The following is a 13,751-nucleotide window of genomic DNA, read 5'->3' on the forward strand; positions in this document are numbered from 1 at the left end:
TATTGAAAGCAGCACCTTTTTTTTCCGGAGCTCGAGTCTAGGATTTTGATTAAGATGCTAAATAAAGAAAAAAATGTGCCAAAATATTTAAATTATTTTTCTGAAAATATTATTGCTAGAAATAAAATAAAATAAAATTGTACTCTTTTTATAAGAATGAAGATAAATCTCTTGCTGTCCATTTATGCAGGTTTGAATCACGCAAAAGTGTATGCATCAGTGCACCGGGCATTAAACGCAAGAGACTCGTTGAAGCAACGTGCTGGGAATGGGCGCGGCTTGGAATGTCGATCGTTTCTGAGCGAGAATCGTTCGGGAGATGGCGAGAGATCGAAACAGAAACTTGAAATGAAGACAGGAGAGGAGAGGATCTCGATAATCGAGAGAAAGAGAAAAGAGGAACGGGATAGATATACCCCCCGAATGAAATGAGATTCCGCTAACGACGAGATAATCCGATTTAATCAGCGGCAGATTCAGCTGCTTGGAATAATGACTTCATAGTAATGACAAACACGAACGAGATGTACAAATGATACACGTTTCTTCGCAGTAAATAAAATATCCCACTTGCATCGCGAATCGATCGCTAATGGCCAAATTATTGATAGAGTTTCTGCTAACGATCGTGTTGAGAATAATTACATCTACATGCTTAGATAACAAGTACTATGTTTACATGTCTGTGATAATATCTGTACATTTCATATTGTTTGTAAATATATTATTTGCCTCGCGTGAAAAGAGGAGGCAAAGAGAGAGAGAGAGAGAGGAAGTTACATCAATGTCGGAATATTTTATATGCGGTGAGCTGCACCTGCGTTTTTAAATTGCCAAGTCATGACATAACTCGCCAATAGATTAGTTTCATTGTGATTTCTTTTCATCGTGAAAAATAAAAATAAATGAAAATTTACTCTCTAATTGTTATAGAAAAATAGAATTTCAAAAAATCTATGAATTAGAGCAGTTTTAGATATCCGAAACGCGTGAGCATTGAAGTCTCCCAAGCTCTCATTTCAAAAGAATTTATTGCGAGAAAAAACCTACTTAGCATACAAAAGAAACAGCCTTCAAACAAATACGAAGTTGGTTGCATACATTACATGGTGCAACAATAAACTTTACCACTACGATTCTTTTCATCTGTCAATCACTAAAACTCAACTGTCCATTTATCGCATTAATTAAAGTGCTCAGTTAACTTGATATTTGTTTCAAAAAAAGGAAAATTGTCTCTTTCTAAAGTAATTCTTTTCTTAATATAAACCTAAATATTCAGGGACTTACAATGAAATTAATTAATATTTTTTATTTAAAAAAATTCTTTTTATTAAAAAGAATCGGATAAGAATTTGAATAGAACGTTTCATATTTATTGATTTAGTATTGTATATCTTCTTCCTTCTTCACACATAAATATCACAAGGACATTCTCTCGAATAGATTCCGAAAAGTTTGCGATAACAACAACATTTGTTCGACTTTCAATGACCTTAAAGGGTAAACTTGACCTTTGACACGCACGTTCACCCACGGTAAGACGGCGGAAGTCACAAGGAGGAATTCCACTTCCTACCTTCCCCTTTTCAAGGAAGAATGCATTTTTTTTAAAACTAAAGAATAGATAGATTACACAATCTCTTCATCAATTAAGCTTCTTTTCGCTAGCCTAACTAATTAATAATAAATTGATTTTTAATTCGCGTGCGATTATAATCAATCGTAATATTCGATTATGCGTTTTAACTAGGAAAATCTTATAGATTAATTTTTTATTAATTTTATGGAAATTTTATGAATTTAAAATCTTATTAATTTTTTCTTAATTTTTTATAACTCTTCTATAAATTACTAACATCTCTAAAAATTAAATACAAATAATTTTTTTCTGATGATATATATTTTGATATATATTTATGCATTTGAACTAAGAAAATCTTATGGATTAATTTTTTATTAATTTTATGGAAATTTTATGAATTTAAAATCTTATGGATTAATTTTTTCTTAATTTTTTATAACTCTTCTATAAATTACTAGCATCTCTGAAAACTAAATGCAAATTATTTTTTTTGATGATATATATTTTGATATATATTTATTTTCAATTGTGCATTTGAACTAGGAAAATCTTATGGATTAATTTTTTATTAATTTTATGGAAATTTTATGAATTTAAAATCTTATTAATTTTTTCTTAATTTCTCATAATTCTTCTATAAATTACTAGCAGCTCTAAAAACTAAATGCAAATTATTTTTTCTGATGATATATATTTATTTTTGATTGTGCATTTGAACTAGGAAAATCTTATGGATTAATTTTTTATTAATTTTATGGAAATTTTATGAATTTAAAATCTTATTAATTTTTTCTTAATTTCTCATAATTCTTCTATAAATTACTAGCAGCTCTAAAAACTAAATGCAAATTATTTTTTCTGATGATATATATTTTGATATATATTTATTTTTGGTTGTGCATTTTAGCTAGGAAAATCTTATGGATTAATTTTTTATTAATTTTATGGAAATTTTATGAATTTAAAATCTTATTAATTTTTTCTTAATTTTTTATAACTCTTCTATAAATTACTAGCATCTCTAAAAATTAAATACAAATAATTTTTTTCTGATGATATATATTTATTTTTGATTGTGCATTTGAACTAGGAAAATCTTATGGATTAATTTTTTATTAATTTTATGGAAATTTTATGAATTTAAAATCTTATTAATTTTTTCTTAATTTCTCATAATTCTTCTATAAATTATTAGCATCTCTAAAAACTAAATGCAAATTATTTTTTCTGATGATATATATTTTTATATATTTATTTTTGATTGTGCATTTTAACTAGGAAAATCTTATGGATTAATTTTTTATTGATTTTATGGAAATTTTATGAATTTAAAGTCTTGTTAATTTTTTCTTAATTTCTCATAATTCTTCTATAAATTACTAGCATCTCTGAAAACTAAATGCAAATTATTTTTTCTGATGATATATATTTTATTTATTAAATATACGCTTCCCTAAAATTCTTGATTCCTAGGAATGTAGTATTCTAAAAATAAATAAAATATGTGAGACGCCACTTTTAAATTGCATTTAAGTATGAATTTAATCCTTATATTAGGTACTCTTAAGTAATCGTTTATTTTGACGCGCGTCTTTATTTTAAATAGCTTTGCAGTTTAAATGAATTGTTTGTCATTATTCAAAAGATTGATAATAATAGTAATAATAATAATATGCAGTTACTATAATAAGAACAACAACTCGTTATATAACAGTAAACATCCGTTGTGATCACAGATGAAATTATAATGATTAAGGATATTATCATGTAATTTAATTATACCGTTATTATACACGAGTAAAAATATGTTATTAATAAAAATGAGAGACAAGAAAAAATCAACTTTGCGTATAAATTTCAAAACCTACAGCTACATCGTATGTCGAGTTGCTGCATTTTGTGCTCGTATCTCTTTAACGATCGATGTTTTGCACAGGAAGTAGAAAAAAAATTAGATTCACGAGCACGCTAGTTGATGACAGCTTCGGTCTTCGGGAATAATGAGATCCGGATGTGATCTAACTTCGGACAGGAAGGTGTCCATTTTCATAAATGATCGAAGCCTTCAGCCAAGTCGCGGTGCGGCCAGGAGTTTAATCGAAATTTGAATAAGCTGAGAGTACAGAATAGGGGGCACGTTCGCGGTTGAATCGAATTAGCTTCAACAACGACGCCGATGACGTTCCACGACGAGGCATGTGGAACGTCATCGTGAAATTTTGTCATCGCTTTCACAATACATTTAGATTTTTTTCGATACATCTTAAACTACGTACATTTACATGCAACATGAAACCCTGCTGTACACGAGCATATAAGAGATTACAATTTCCATTGTAATTTCTTCCCAGAAAAGATCCTAGAAGATATGCCCACGGAACATTCCAAAAAGTCACGTATTCCATTGAAGAATTTTTCAAGATGCAAGAATTTTATATTAAACGTCATTTTTTCGTAGATTTTAATTTTTGTGAAATTTTAAGAATTCCAGCGAGGGGTAAACCGTTGATCAAAATTATGTACACTAATGCCTACTAATGCCTAATTCCTGGGCATTACTGCTAAATTTTTAAAATTTAATAATTTAAATTTTAATAAATTTAAAATTATTATTTGGAAAAAAAGACTTAATAATACTTTAATAACGTCCATAATACGCATTAATACTTCAATAAAACCTAATAATGCCCAAGTAATGCCCAAGCAATGCCCAGTAATGCCTCAAATCTGTACACCGCAATGCCCTCAGCGGTTTACCCCTCGAATTCCAGGTAACGCAAAAATATATTCTACATTTTCTAATAATTTTTCAAACGTGTCTTCTTGACTATACGGCTGTTTTGAATAAAGATAACAGAAAAGTTATATATTAGGATTTTATTTTAAATTATTCCGATTACAATAAAATAGTTATCTTAATGTGTTTTAAATTTAGAACGAAGAAATGAGCATAAAAGTGCTTCAGTAAAAAATAAGAACAAAATAATTTGCCTTTTTAAAATAAAAATAAACCAAAACATATATACATGTATAATTTCATGGCGCATGTGTTAAACTAGTGTCAGCCATATTTTCTTTTGTATTTTTAAAGTTCGACAAAGCCACAAATTTTATTATGAAATGACTATATTTTTAAAAAAATATTTGTTATGACAAGCAATAAATATCTTTTTCATTTAGATGTTTTTAAAATACTTCTCTTTTTTAGGATCATTTTTAGAAACGAGCCAAAAATTAATCGATATTTTTATTCGATCTTATTCGATCTTTTTCTAACGAAAATACGAGAAAAATATAAGGAACCAGTCTTCGGCTTAACTAATATTTATACGAGAACATCTGGTATGTAAATAAACACTCGAGGCATCTTTATCATTGTTAAAAAAAAGTATCTTCTTCCATAAATAATAACAGAGGAATCTGCTCCACATCATTTGTATACCGCATGAATGATTGTCTCGTCGCATTCTTAGCACGCTGTACTTGTTTCAGATACGAGACATCGCTACAAACCTGGATCTGGGCGCGCTTGACCTCGGTGTAGAGCCAGTTGTCCGTGGAAAAGGCGATCGCCAGAAGGGCAGTGGCGATGATACCGGTTATGGTGGCGAGGGACAGCGTCACCGCGGAGCACGGCATCTCGGCTGCTTTATCTCTGATGTCTGTCCTCCTCGAGCCCTCTTCCTCCTTGATCGTCTTCCGTTAGCTTCACCTCACACTCACCGCGCAACTTACGTGCTTACTTACTACCGTTTACGTGGGCATCCGCGCACCTTCCGGGGAAGGAAGAGTTGCCACACGAAGCGTGTTACCGCGCGGTGTGTTTTTACAGGTGAGACGAAGAGGAGGAGAGCTGGACCGCGAGAGCGGGCTTTGGAGAACGCGAGGACGAAGGGTGATCACCGCGACTCGAGGAGGAGGGACTGCGAGGGAGTTCGGAGGCTCCAGCGAACCCCGGGATCTCGGTGGATGGTCGACGAATACGTCCTTCAGGATGCGTGCTCCACCGCGATGCACATCACAGCACCGTTCCTTTGGCAACGGCAACGACACTAACGGCCCGACTCGCCTCGAAGGAAAGCCAGAGCCGAGAGCCAGCCGAGAGAGCGAGGAGAGAGAACCGGACCCCAGGTGGGGACGGACTCGTAGCCTCGGGCAGGTATATTACCTGTGTTTTACCCGCAGCGGTGCTCAACGCGCGCGACCTGCCGCACCTGGCATCAAGAAGCTCGGGGAAGATCTCTTCATTCGGAAAAAAGATCCGCTATCCTTTCGCAGGAATTCCTCAGACTTCCGACCGTCACAGTCGTTGCAAGTGTTATTATTCAACAGCTGAAACGAGATACGACTATGATATATTCCTGCTAAAGTGATCCTTTATTCGTATATTGATATAAAGTAAAAATTCATAGAGTCTCAGAATTGAAGATCAAAAATTATTTCTCTTTCTATAAATCTTATTTTACTTTTTTTCTGCATCAAAAACCCGAGTTGTACAATATTAACTCGATTTATAGAAACTTTGTTGGATTTCTTTTCTTTTCTAGTAATGTATGATACAGGACAAGACTAGTGTAAGGACAATATGCGAATTTCATGTGAATACATTATATGTGCGCGACATTTGTTGTCGCCCGTATATCTATGAAAACCCGTTTGGACGAAGTAAAAGCTTAGGAAAGTCGTTCTACGAAATGAGAACAGTTTCTTCGAGGCTGTGTACCTGCCGTCTACTCGCTCCTACCTCGTCCCTAGCGAGCGCGATCCCACCACTAGCGTGAGATAAAGTCAGCGTAAACGTCGGGGAAAAGCGTAGGATTCCTCGCATTCTGTGAACTCTTGGATCTCGCTCATGATTTCACAGGGTGTCGCCGCAGAGTTCTTTCGCTCGGAAGCGTCGCTTTTTGCTTTCGTAGACGCTTTGTATTTCCTAAAAAAAGAATATCGCGATATCCGACGTAGAAAAGTATATACTACTATGAATTATTATAATGCGAAGAAAATGAGTATATATTTTCTATCTATCAAATATAAATATGAAAGATAAATTTGAGGTGAAAATAGTTTTGTAGTCTCCGTTTTGAAAATATTTGAAATCGTATCATGGAAAAATCTTGGCGTGCACAATTGAATTCTTAGAAAATAAATTGTCAAGTTTAATCAGACCTCTCTCAAATTATAATCAATATAGACAAAACTTTATTATATATTATAGTATATAACTTAGTTTATAAATAATTTGATAGAAATTTATAATTTAATTTTTGAAAATCCTTGGAAGATTTATTTTTAATTTAATTTCAATATATTATAGTTTTAAAGTATAAAATATCTTTTTAAAATGTACAAGATATAAATAATTGAATTAATTTTATTTAAAAATATTTTGCATGTTTTTCATAAAATTTTTATGATATTAAATATACCTTTTTCTCTCATTCTTAAATAAAAAATATCAAAGTATAAAAATTTCTATAAAAGAATAAAATTACTACAAACATATATATAAATTTATAAAATTATTTTATAAAATATTTATAATAAATTACAATTTTTAATAAATTACAATTTGATTTTTTAAATATATCTAATGTTTATGAAAATCGTAATTAAGTAAAAAACTAATTACGTTTAGATACATTAATTATATTTCAAAATGGTAGGATCATAAGGTGTACCCTGAAAAGGTGATCCTTTTGCATTCCATGCCTGCTTCAAAATAGCCTCCATCTTCTATAAACGCAATCATAAATTGTTAAAATAGTCATTTTTTTTTATATACTAATTAAATAAGATATGGATAGTTACAATTTGTTCAGATGTGGGTTTGCCTAAAAGCTTTTGTTGTTGATTCCACATCAATTTCTGCACTTTCATCTGTTCCTCTGGCATCATATCATCGAAATGTTTCGAACAATCAATCTTACTTAAGTCGATTTTCGGTTCATCGACTATTAAGGCTTCCCACCATCTTTCAGTAGCTTTCTCAAGATGAATCTATAAGCACAGATAAATATATGAATAAAATCACAAATTAAATACGAAATCAATGTTTCAGAAAGCTAAATCTTATGCATAATGGATGTACATTTATGTGTTTTCCAGGTTCAATACTCCATATAGATTCATCTTTTCGAATCTTAAAACTAAGCTTGCCATTGAAAATGTTATGCCATTCACAATCTACTGAAGAATTCAAAGGTTTGACATCGATTTTGATTTCGTCCGAACTTATATTGACCTTGATCGTATCTTTGGATGTCTTGATGTGTTCTGGTATTCTTACAAGTACATCCAAATCGTTGAGTGTCTGTGTCCATACATAATTGTCTCTTATAGCTCCGTTATAACTATCTGACATATGATCTGTCTTGAGTGATTCTGCAGGAGGTGGATTAACATCCATAGATTCAGTGCACGAGTCAATCTCAATTTCTTGCACAACTGGTGGAGTAAGACTGCAATTTTCATTATCTGTCAAAGTCAACTGATTTGAATGTGATATGCTACTGCTATTATTGAGTGTGCTGTCCTCTATAGATGATATTGTCTTTTGTAAAGTTGATGCAATATTTTTCCATTTGTACATGCTATTTAACACAAGTTTCTCTGCTACTCCAGGTGGGAAGCCCAATTTTTGTTCCGAATTTGATTCGACGTAAAAATCTGTACTATTATAAAATATTATTATACAAAGAGAAATTATAATATATTTTTATAAAATGTTATGAAAGAGATTTGAGGACAATTTGGGACGTTTAAAAATATAGGATAAAAGATATTAATGCTTTTAATAGCATACTTACCATCTGTATAAAAATCCAAAAAAGGCATCTAAGAAATTATTAATGTTCTTTTCTTCGTGAAGTATGTGTAAAAATATTTGATCTCGGTCCGTTCCCATGATTGAACTGGAAGAAAAATTTAAAAAATCAATCTCCAAATGCTAGATATATTCCATTAATGTATAAGAAGCGACTTGTCAAATATGTAAAAAAAATGTCAAAAATTCAACTATCTTCAACAAACTTTTGTATTTATGTAAAACATGCTTCAAGTTTTTATGAAAAATAACCTATACATAATCTACAGGAAATGAATGGTTTACCGAAAAAAAAGTAGTTGGTGTGTACAATATGTATAATTTATCGGAGAATCCAAATATGGTGCTCGAAAAAAAATATCGTTCGTGTTTAGTTTCAAAATTTTCAAGCAATCTAAAGAACGTCAGATCAGACAGGCATAAATAATACGCATGCGTACAACTAATTTCGAGATAACGCGCCTCATGCCTGTCAACTGTCAGCTGATGTTTTCCGAAATACTAACAGTACTAGAATCTACGTCAAGAAGGCAGTATGAGCGAGAACCCTCTTGTTCCGCAAGAAATAAGTAAATAATAAAGAAATAAAGAAATAGAAATAAAAGAAGAAGAAGAAGAGGACTTCATGCTTTGCGTGAGTAGAGAGAATAAAAACCGTTGCATCTGCAATTTACAGTGATATGGCTTTGACGTTGATGTGTTTTGATCTGTAGGCTTTACTTAACGTGCATAATGGGTTGGTTTACGGCAGAAGAATATACAGATATGATTATCTGTTACGGGATGGCCGAGCAAAATGCCTCTGCAGCAATGCGTTTGTACGCAGAACGATTTCCCAATCGTGAGCGGCATCCGTCAAGCAAAACCGTATTGAGCTGTATCCAACGAGCAAGAGAAACAGGACTTCTTGTGACGCACGGACGATATAATGATGCACCGCTACACCGTACGCGCTACGCGCGTATCGACGAAAAAGTTCTGCGAGAGCTTGAAAAGAAACCAAGGAATATATACCGCATAGCTCGTACACTCGGTATAACGCGATCCATGGTATATAGCATTTTAGAAGACAATGATTTGCATCCAGTAACGTCAGATTCCGACTCCGAGTAGCATACAGTTACGTCGAAGAGAAAAACGTATTAATTTTTGACTTCTCTCTCGAGTAATTATGAGTCCCAAAGTTTCTGAACTGGCAAGTTGGCGATCTTTATTATCAATCACCTCTTATAAACTATTATAGTGTTATATATATTATTATACATTTTTATATACTATTCTATAATATCTAATATTACATACAGAGATCTAGTATTATATTCTTCATACAAATAAAACATTACAGTCTTCAGAGGAATGTTTGTGATTGGTGAGTGACATTTAATAATCTATCTCAGGAGCGACCAACTCGTACTAGAGATCCTATAATAAGAGTCTTGCTATCGGGTGATGCACTCACGCATGCTCATGACAGTCTATCACAGTCTGCAACGTTGTAAAATATATAGAGAAAAAATTAAATAATGGACGCAGCATCGTTTTGCAAAAACTCTAGCTAAAGGATATATCATGAAGATATTTAATAAATGTTCTGCGATATATAAAATATATTTTAATTAATTTTTTATAATGCATACAGTATTTTAATTACAGTATTTTGTAGTACAAAAAATATCTTAATGTTTTGCATGTTTAATTTCTTTTATTTTGTTTTATTTTTTTCCTTTATTTTGTTAATCTTTATATGCCATTACTAAATACTAAAGATTAAATATATAAAAAAAAATATATATATATATTCTTAAATATTTCTTATATATATATATTATTTTTTACATTTTTATATTTTTTATAATTATATATTTTCACAGTATAAGTACATACAGTAGTGTCACTACTTTGTTCTCTAAAGACCGCAATTTTGAGTGCGCATGCGTCAATTGTACAATTTTCAATATGACTACGTTATGTGCCACATGCTATGTGATCTGTACACATTGGCTGCGTTCGTTTTGACGCTTTCAGTGCTGAGAGTATCGTTCTATCTTTGTTTGATATTCGATGTGCAATAAAGACAAAATGATTTGCATGCTCACAGTGCGTGAGCGTGCAAAGCGAACACAGCCTATATCTGCTGTGAGATTAAAATATTAAGTAATAAAGAAGATAAAATTTAAATTTTGTGTTGTGATATATTAAATATATATATAATCATATATATATGTATGTATGTATGTATTAACATTACTTAAAAAGCTATAATCTCGCTCTAAACAAATTTTAATGCGATTAACAATTGCATTTTGTTTATTCACTTAGGCCCATATTCTGAATCCTCTTTTATCGATAAAAGTGCCTCTAAAAGTGGCATATAAGCCTTCTGATTGGCTACAGGCCGCTTTTAGGAGCACTTTTATCGATAAAAGAGGATTCAGAATATGGGCCTTATACAATAACTTTACATTTTATGAGAGAGAATTCTAATTTACGCGCCAAGTTACAATTTGCAATATGGCGATGGGTCATGTGACTTGGCATAAGCACATCAAAGGTGCCGACACCGAAGTGACGCTACTGTATGTACTTATACTGTGATATTTTAATATTTTACATAAAATGATCATATTCCAAGCGGCCATAAGCGATTCAAGGGGCCACAATACTCGACTGTGATTGATCGATTTCCTTACGCTTACGTCTTACGTACTTATGGAATTTTATGTGTAATGGCCATAAGGGTGGGTTTTCATTTGACGCTCGACGCTCATTTTTAGCGTCAAAAGACATCATGTGATCAAAAAATGACGAATTGGTATCTTTATTTTTAGTCACGTGATATTTTTTGACGCTAGAAAATGAGCGTCGAGCATCAAGTGAAAACCCACCCTAAAGGCCTGTGTCCACGATACTAGAAATCGGTCCGAGTTCTCGATCTGGGTGCCTATTAAGCGTCGTCTACAATGAGATTTTAAGGAGACTTAAGGCGTAAGACTTAAAAAATTGACCAATCACAGTTGAGTATTCTCTTAATGCTTGATTGTGATTGGTCAATTTCTTAAACGTCGTCTACAATGAGATTTTAAGGAGACTTAAGGCGTAAGACTTAAGAAATTGACCAATCACAGTCAAGTATTAAGAGAATACTCGACTGTGATTGATCAATTTCTTAAATCTTACGCCTTAAGTCTCCTTAAAATCTCATTGTAGACGACGCATTAAGGTGCAATTTCACGTGCTGCTAAAATAAACAATTAAAGCGACAAATTTGTCGCACGTATTCCAGCGGCTATAATTTTGTAGTTTGAACTGATTCAACTACAAAGAGAGAAAAAGTGTTATCGCTCAATTGCTATGTGAAACACTGCTGCCGCGCTGTGTGATTGTGTGTACTAGTGTACCAAGAAAAACATAACCTGTGACATAACCTTGCAGACAGAACCGAGAATTCTTAAAGAATCCATGAAGATGCAAAGATGAATCTATTCGAGGAAGATGAATATGAAGAAAATAAAAAAAAATGCAAAATCTGTCTTAACTGATTACACAAATAACGCAAAATCTGTCTGAACTTTCAATTTTGTCGCTGCTACCCTTTTCATGTACAAAAATTACCGCTGTAATAGTTCAGCGACAAAAGTTGTCACGTAATCATTTTTGTCGCTCAAACAATCGGTTTCAGCGACTCGTGAAAAGGCACCTTTATAGAAGTCTGTGCGTTTGACGTATACAAAACATACCTAACCTTTCATGCTAGTTGGGAGAAAAATGGCGGACGAGAATACCTACTTTTTTAGTGCTCTACAAAAACAGTACTAGAATCTACGTCAAGAATCTTAATGGCAGTATGAGCGAGAACCCTCTTGTTCCGTAAGAAATAAATAAATAATAAAAAAATAGAAATAAAAGAAAAAGAAGAAGAGGACTTCATGCTTTGCGTGAGTAGAGAGAATAAAAATCGTTGCATCTGTAACCTGACAGTGATATGACTCTGACGTTGATGTGTTTTGATGTGTAGGCTTTACTTAACGTGCGTAATGGGTTGTTTTACGGCAGAAGAATATACAGATATGATTATCTGTTACGGGATGGCCGGGGAAAATACCTCTGCAGCAACGCGTTTGTACGCAAAACGATTTCCCAATCGTGAGCGGCATCCGTCATACTGTACCATATTGAGCTGTATCCAACGAGCAAGAGAAACAGGACTTCTCGTGCCGCAAAAACGTATTATTGATGCACCGCTACACCATAACGCGCGTATCGACAAAAAAGTTCTGCGAGAGCTTGAAAAAAAACCAAGGAATATATGCCGCATAGCTCGTACACTCGGTATAACGCGATCCATGGTATATAGCATTTTAGAAGAGAATGATTTGCATCCAGTAACGTCAGATTCCGACTCCGAGTAGCATATACTTACGTCGAAGAGAAAAACGTATTAATTTTTTACTTCTCTCTCGAGTAATTATGAGAGTCCCAAAGTTTCTGAACTGGCGAGTTGGCGATCTTTATTATCAATCACCTCTTATAAACTATTATACAGTGTTATATATATTATTGTACATTTTTATATACTATTCTATAATATCTAATATTACATACAGAAATCTAGTATTATATTATTCAAATAAAACATTACAGTCTTCAGAGGAATGATTATGATTAGTGAGTGACATTTAATAATCTATCTCAGGAGCGACCAACTCGTACTAGAGATCCTATAATAAGAGTCTTGCTATCGGATGATGCGCTTACGCATGCTCATGACAGTTTATCACAATCTACAATGTTGTAAAATATATTAGAAAAAATTAAATAATGGATGCAGCATCGATTTGCAACTCTAGCTAAAGGATATATCATGAAGATATTTAATAAATGTTCTGCGATATATAAAATATATTTTAATTAATTTTTTATAATGCATACAGTATTTTAATTACAGTATTTTGTAGTACAAAAAATATCTTAATTAATGTTTTGCAAGTTTAATTTCTTTTATTTTGTTTAATTTTTTCTTTATTTTGTTAATCTTTATATGCCATTACTAAATACTAAAGATTAAATGTAAGAAATTTCCTATTATATGTTTTATATATTATTTATATGTATTATATATAAATATATATATATAAAAAAAAATATATATATATATTATTCTTAAATATTTCTTATATATATTATTTTTTACAATTTTATATTTTTTATAATTATATATTTTAATATTTTACATAAAATGATCATATTCCAAGGGGCCAATATTCGACCGTGATTGGTCGATTTCCTTACGCTTACGTCTTACGTGCTTATGGAATTTTATGTGTGATTGCCATTCCGCAAGTT

At 32.2% G+C, this 13,751-nt stretch overlaps 2 protein-coding genes and 3 long non-coding RNA genes across 16 annotated transcripts in view; 3 read left to right on the forward strand and 2 right to left on the reverse strand.

Annotated features, from left to right (window-relative positions):
* Positions 1 to 5,642, reverse strand: part of LOC145967361 (uncharacterized) — a 30,373-nt gene extending 24,731 nt beyond the window's left edge. Inside the window, exon 1 of one of the 2 annotated variants that reach the window (XM_083092192.1) lies at positions 5,099 to 5,642. In XM_083092192.1, the coding sequence (XP_082948318.1) occupies positions 5,099 to 5,224 (126 nt within the window). In that variant the 5' untranslated portion in view covers positions 5,225 to 5,642. The remainder of the gene's footprint in view (positions 1 to 5,098) is intronic. The other variant, XM_083092191.1, reaches the window with a different exon arrangement.
* LOC145967363 (uncharacterized) overlaps positions 1 to 6,750 on the forward strand; it is a 39,133-nt gene extending 32,383 nt beyond the window's left edge. The window contains exon 2 of the long non-coding RNA XR_014437378.1: positions 5,078 to 6,750. This is a non-coding gene — a long non-coding RNA (uncharacterized LOC145967363). The remainder of the gene's footprint in view (positions 1 to 5,077) is intronic.
* Positions 5,788 to 8,980, reverse strand: LOC145967360 (nudC domain-containing protein 3). 11 transcript variants are annotated; one of them, XR_014437371.1, is made up of 7 exons: positions 8,849 to 8,980; positions 8,392 to 8,496; positions 7,674 to 8,256; positions 7,394 to 7,582; positions 7,264 to 7,318; positions 6,330 to 6,515; positions 5,788 to 5,917 (listed from the first exon to the last, which is right to left on the reverse strand). XR_014437371.1 is itself a non-coding variant. In XM_083092190.1 (5 exons), the coding sequence occupies exons 1-5, from the start codon at positions 8,666 to 8,668 to the stop codon at positions 7,226 to 7,228; spliced, it is 978 nt and encodes a 325-aa protein (XP_082948316.1). In that variant the 5' UTR covers positions 8,669 to 8,839; the 3' UTR covers positions 7,092 to 7,225. The 11 variants fall into 11 exon arrangements, 1 of the variants encoding a protein (XP_082948316.1); XR_014437375.1 differs by having other exon boundaries at positions 7,674 to 8,251; positions 8,849 to 8,979; XR_014437374.1 differs by lacking the exon at positions 8,849 to 8,980 and adding an exon at positions 8,719 to 8,839 and having other exon boundaries at positions 7,674 to 8,251.
* On the forward strand, positions 7,332 to 9,759 carry LOC145967362 (uncharacterized). Its single transcript, XR_014437377.1, has 2 exons — positions 7,332 to 9,042; positions 9,122 to 9,759. It is a non-coding gene; the product is annotated as an uncharacterized LOC145967362 (long non-coding RNA).
* A 1,875-nt stretch (positions 9,760 to 11,634) lies between these two features.
* Positions 11,635 to 13,061, forward strand: LOC145966971 (uncharacterized). Its single transcript, XR_014437253.1, has 2 exons — positions 11,635 to 12,343; positions 12,424 to 13,061. It is a non-coding gene; the product is annotated as an uncharacterized LOC145966971 (long non-coding RNA).
* The last annotated feature ends 690 nt before the right edge of the window (positions 13,062 to 13,751 follow it).

This window comes from Camponotus vicinus, unplaced genomic scaffold (assembly GCF_025532165.1).
Source record: "Camponotus vicinus isolate PSW18456_S1 unplaced genomic scaffold, iyCamVici1.0 SCAF_2, whole genome shotgun sequence".
Lineage (NCBI taxonomy): Eukaryota > Metazoa > Arthropoda > Insecta > Hymenoptera > Formicidae > Camponotus > Camponotus vicinus.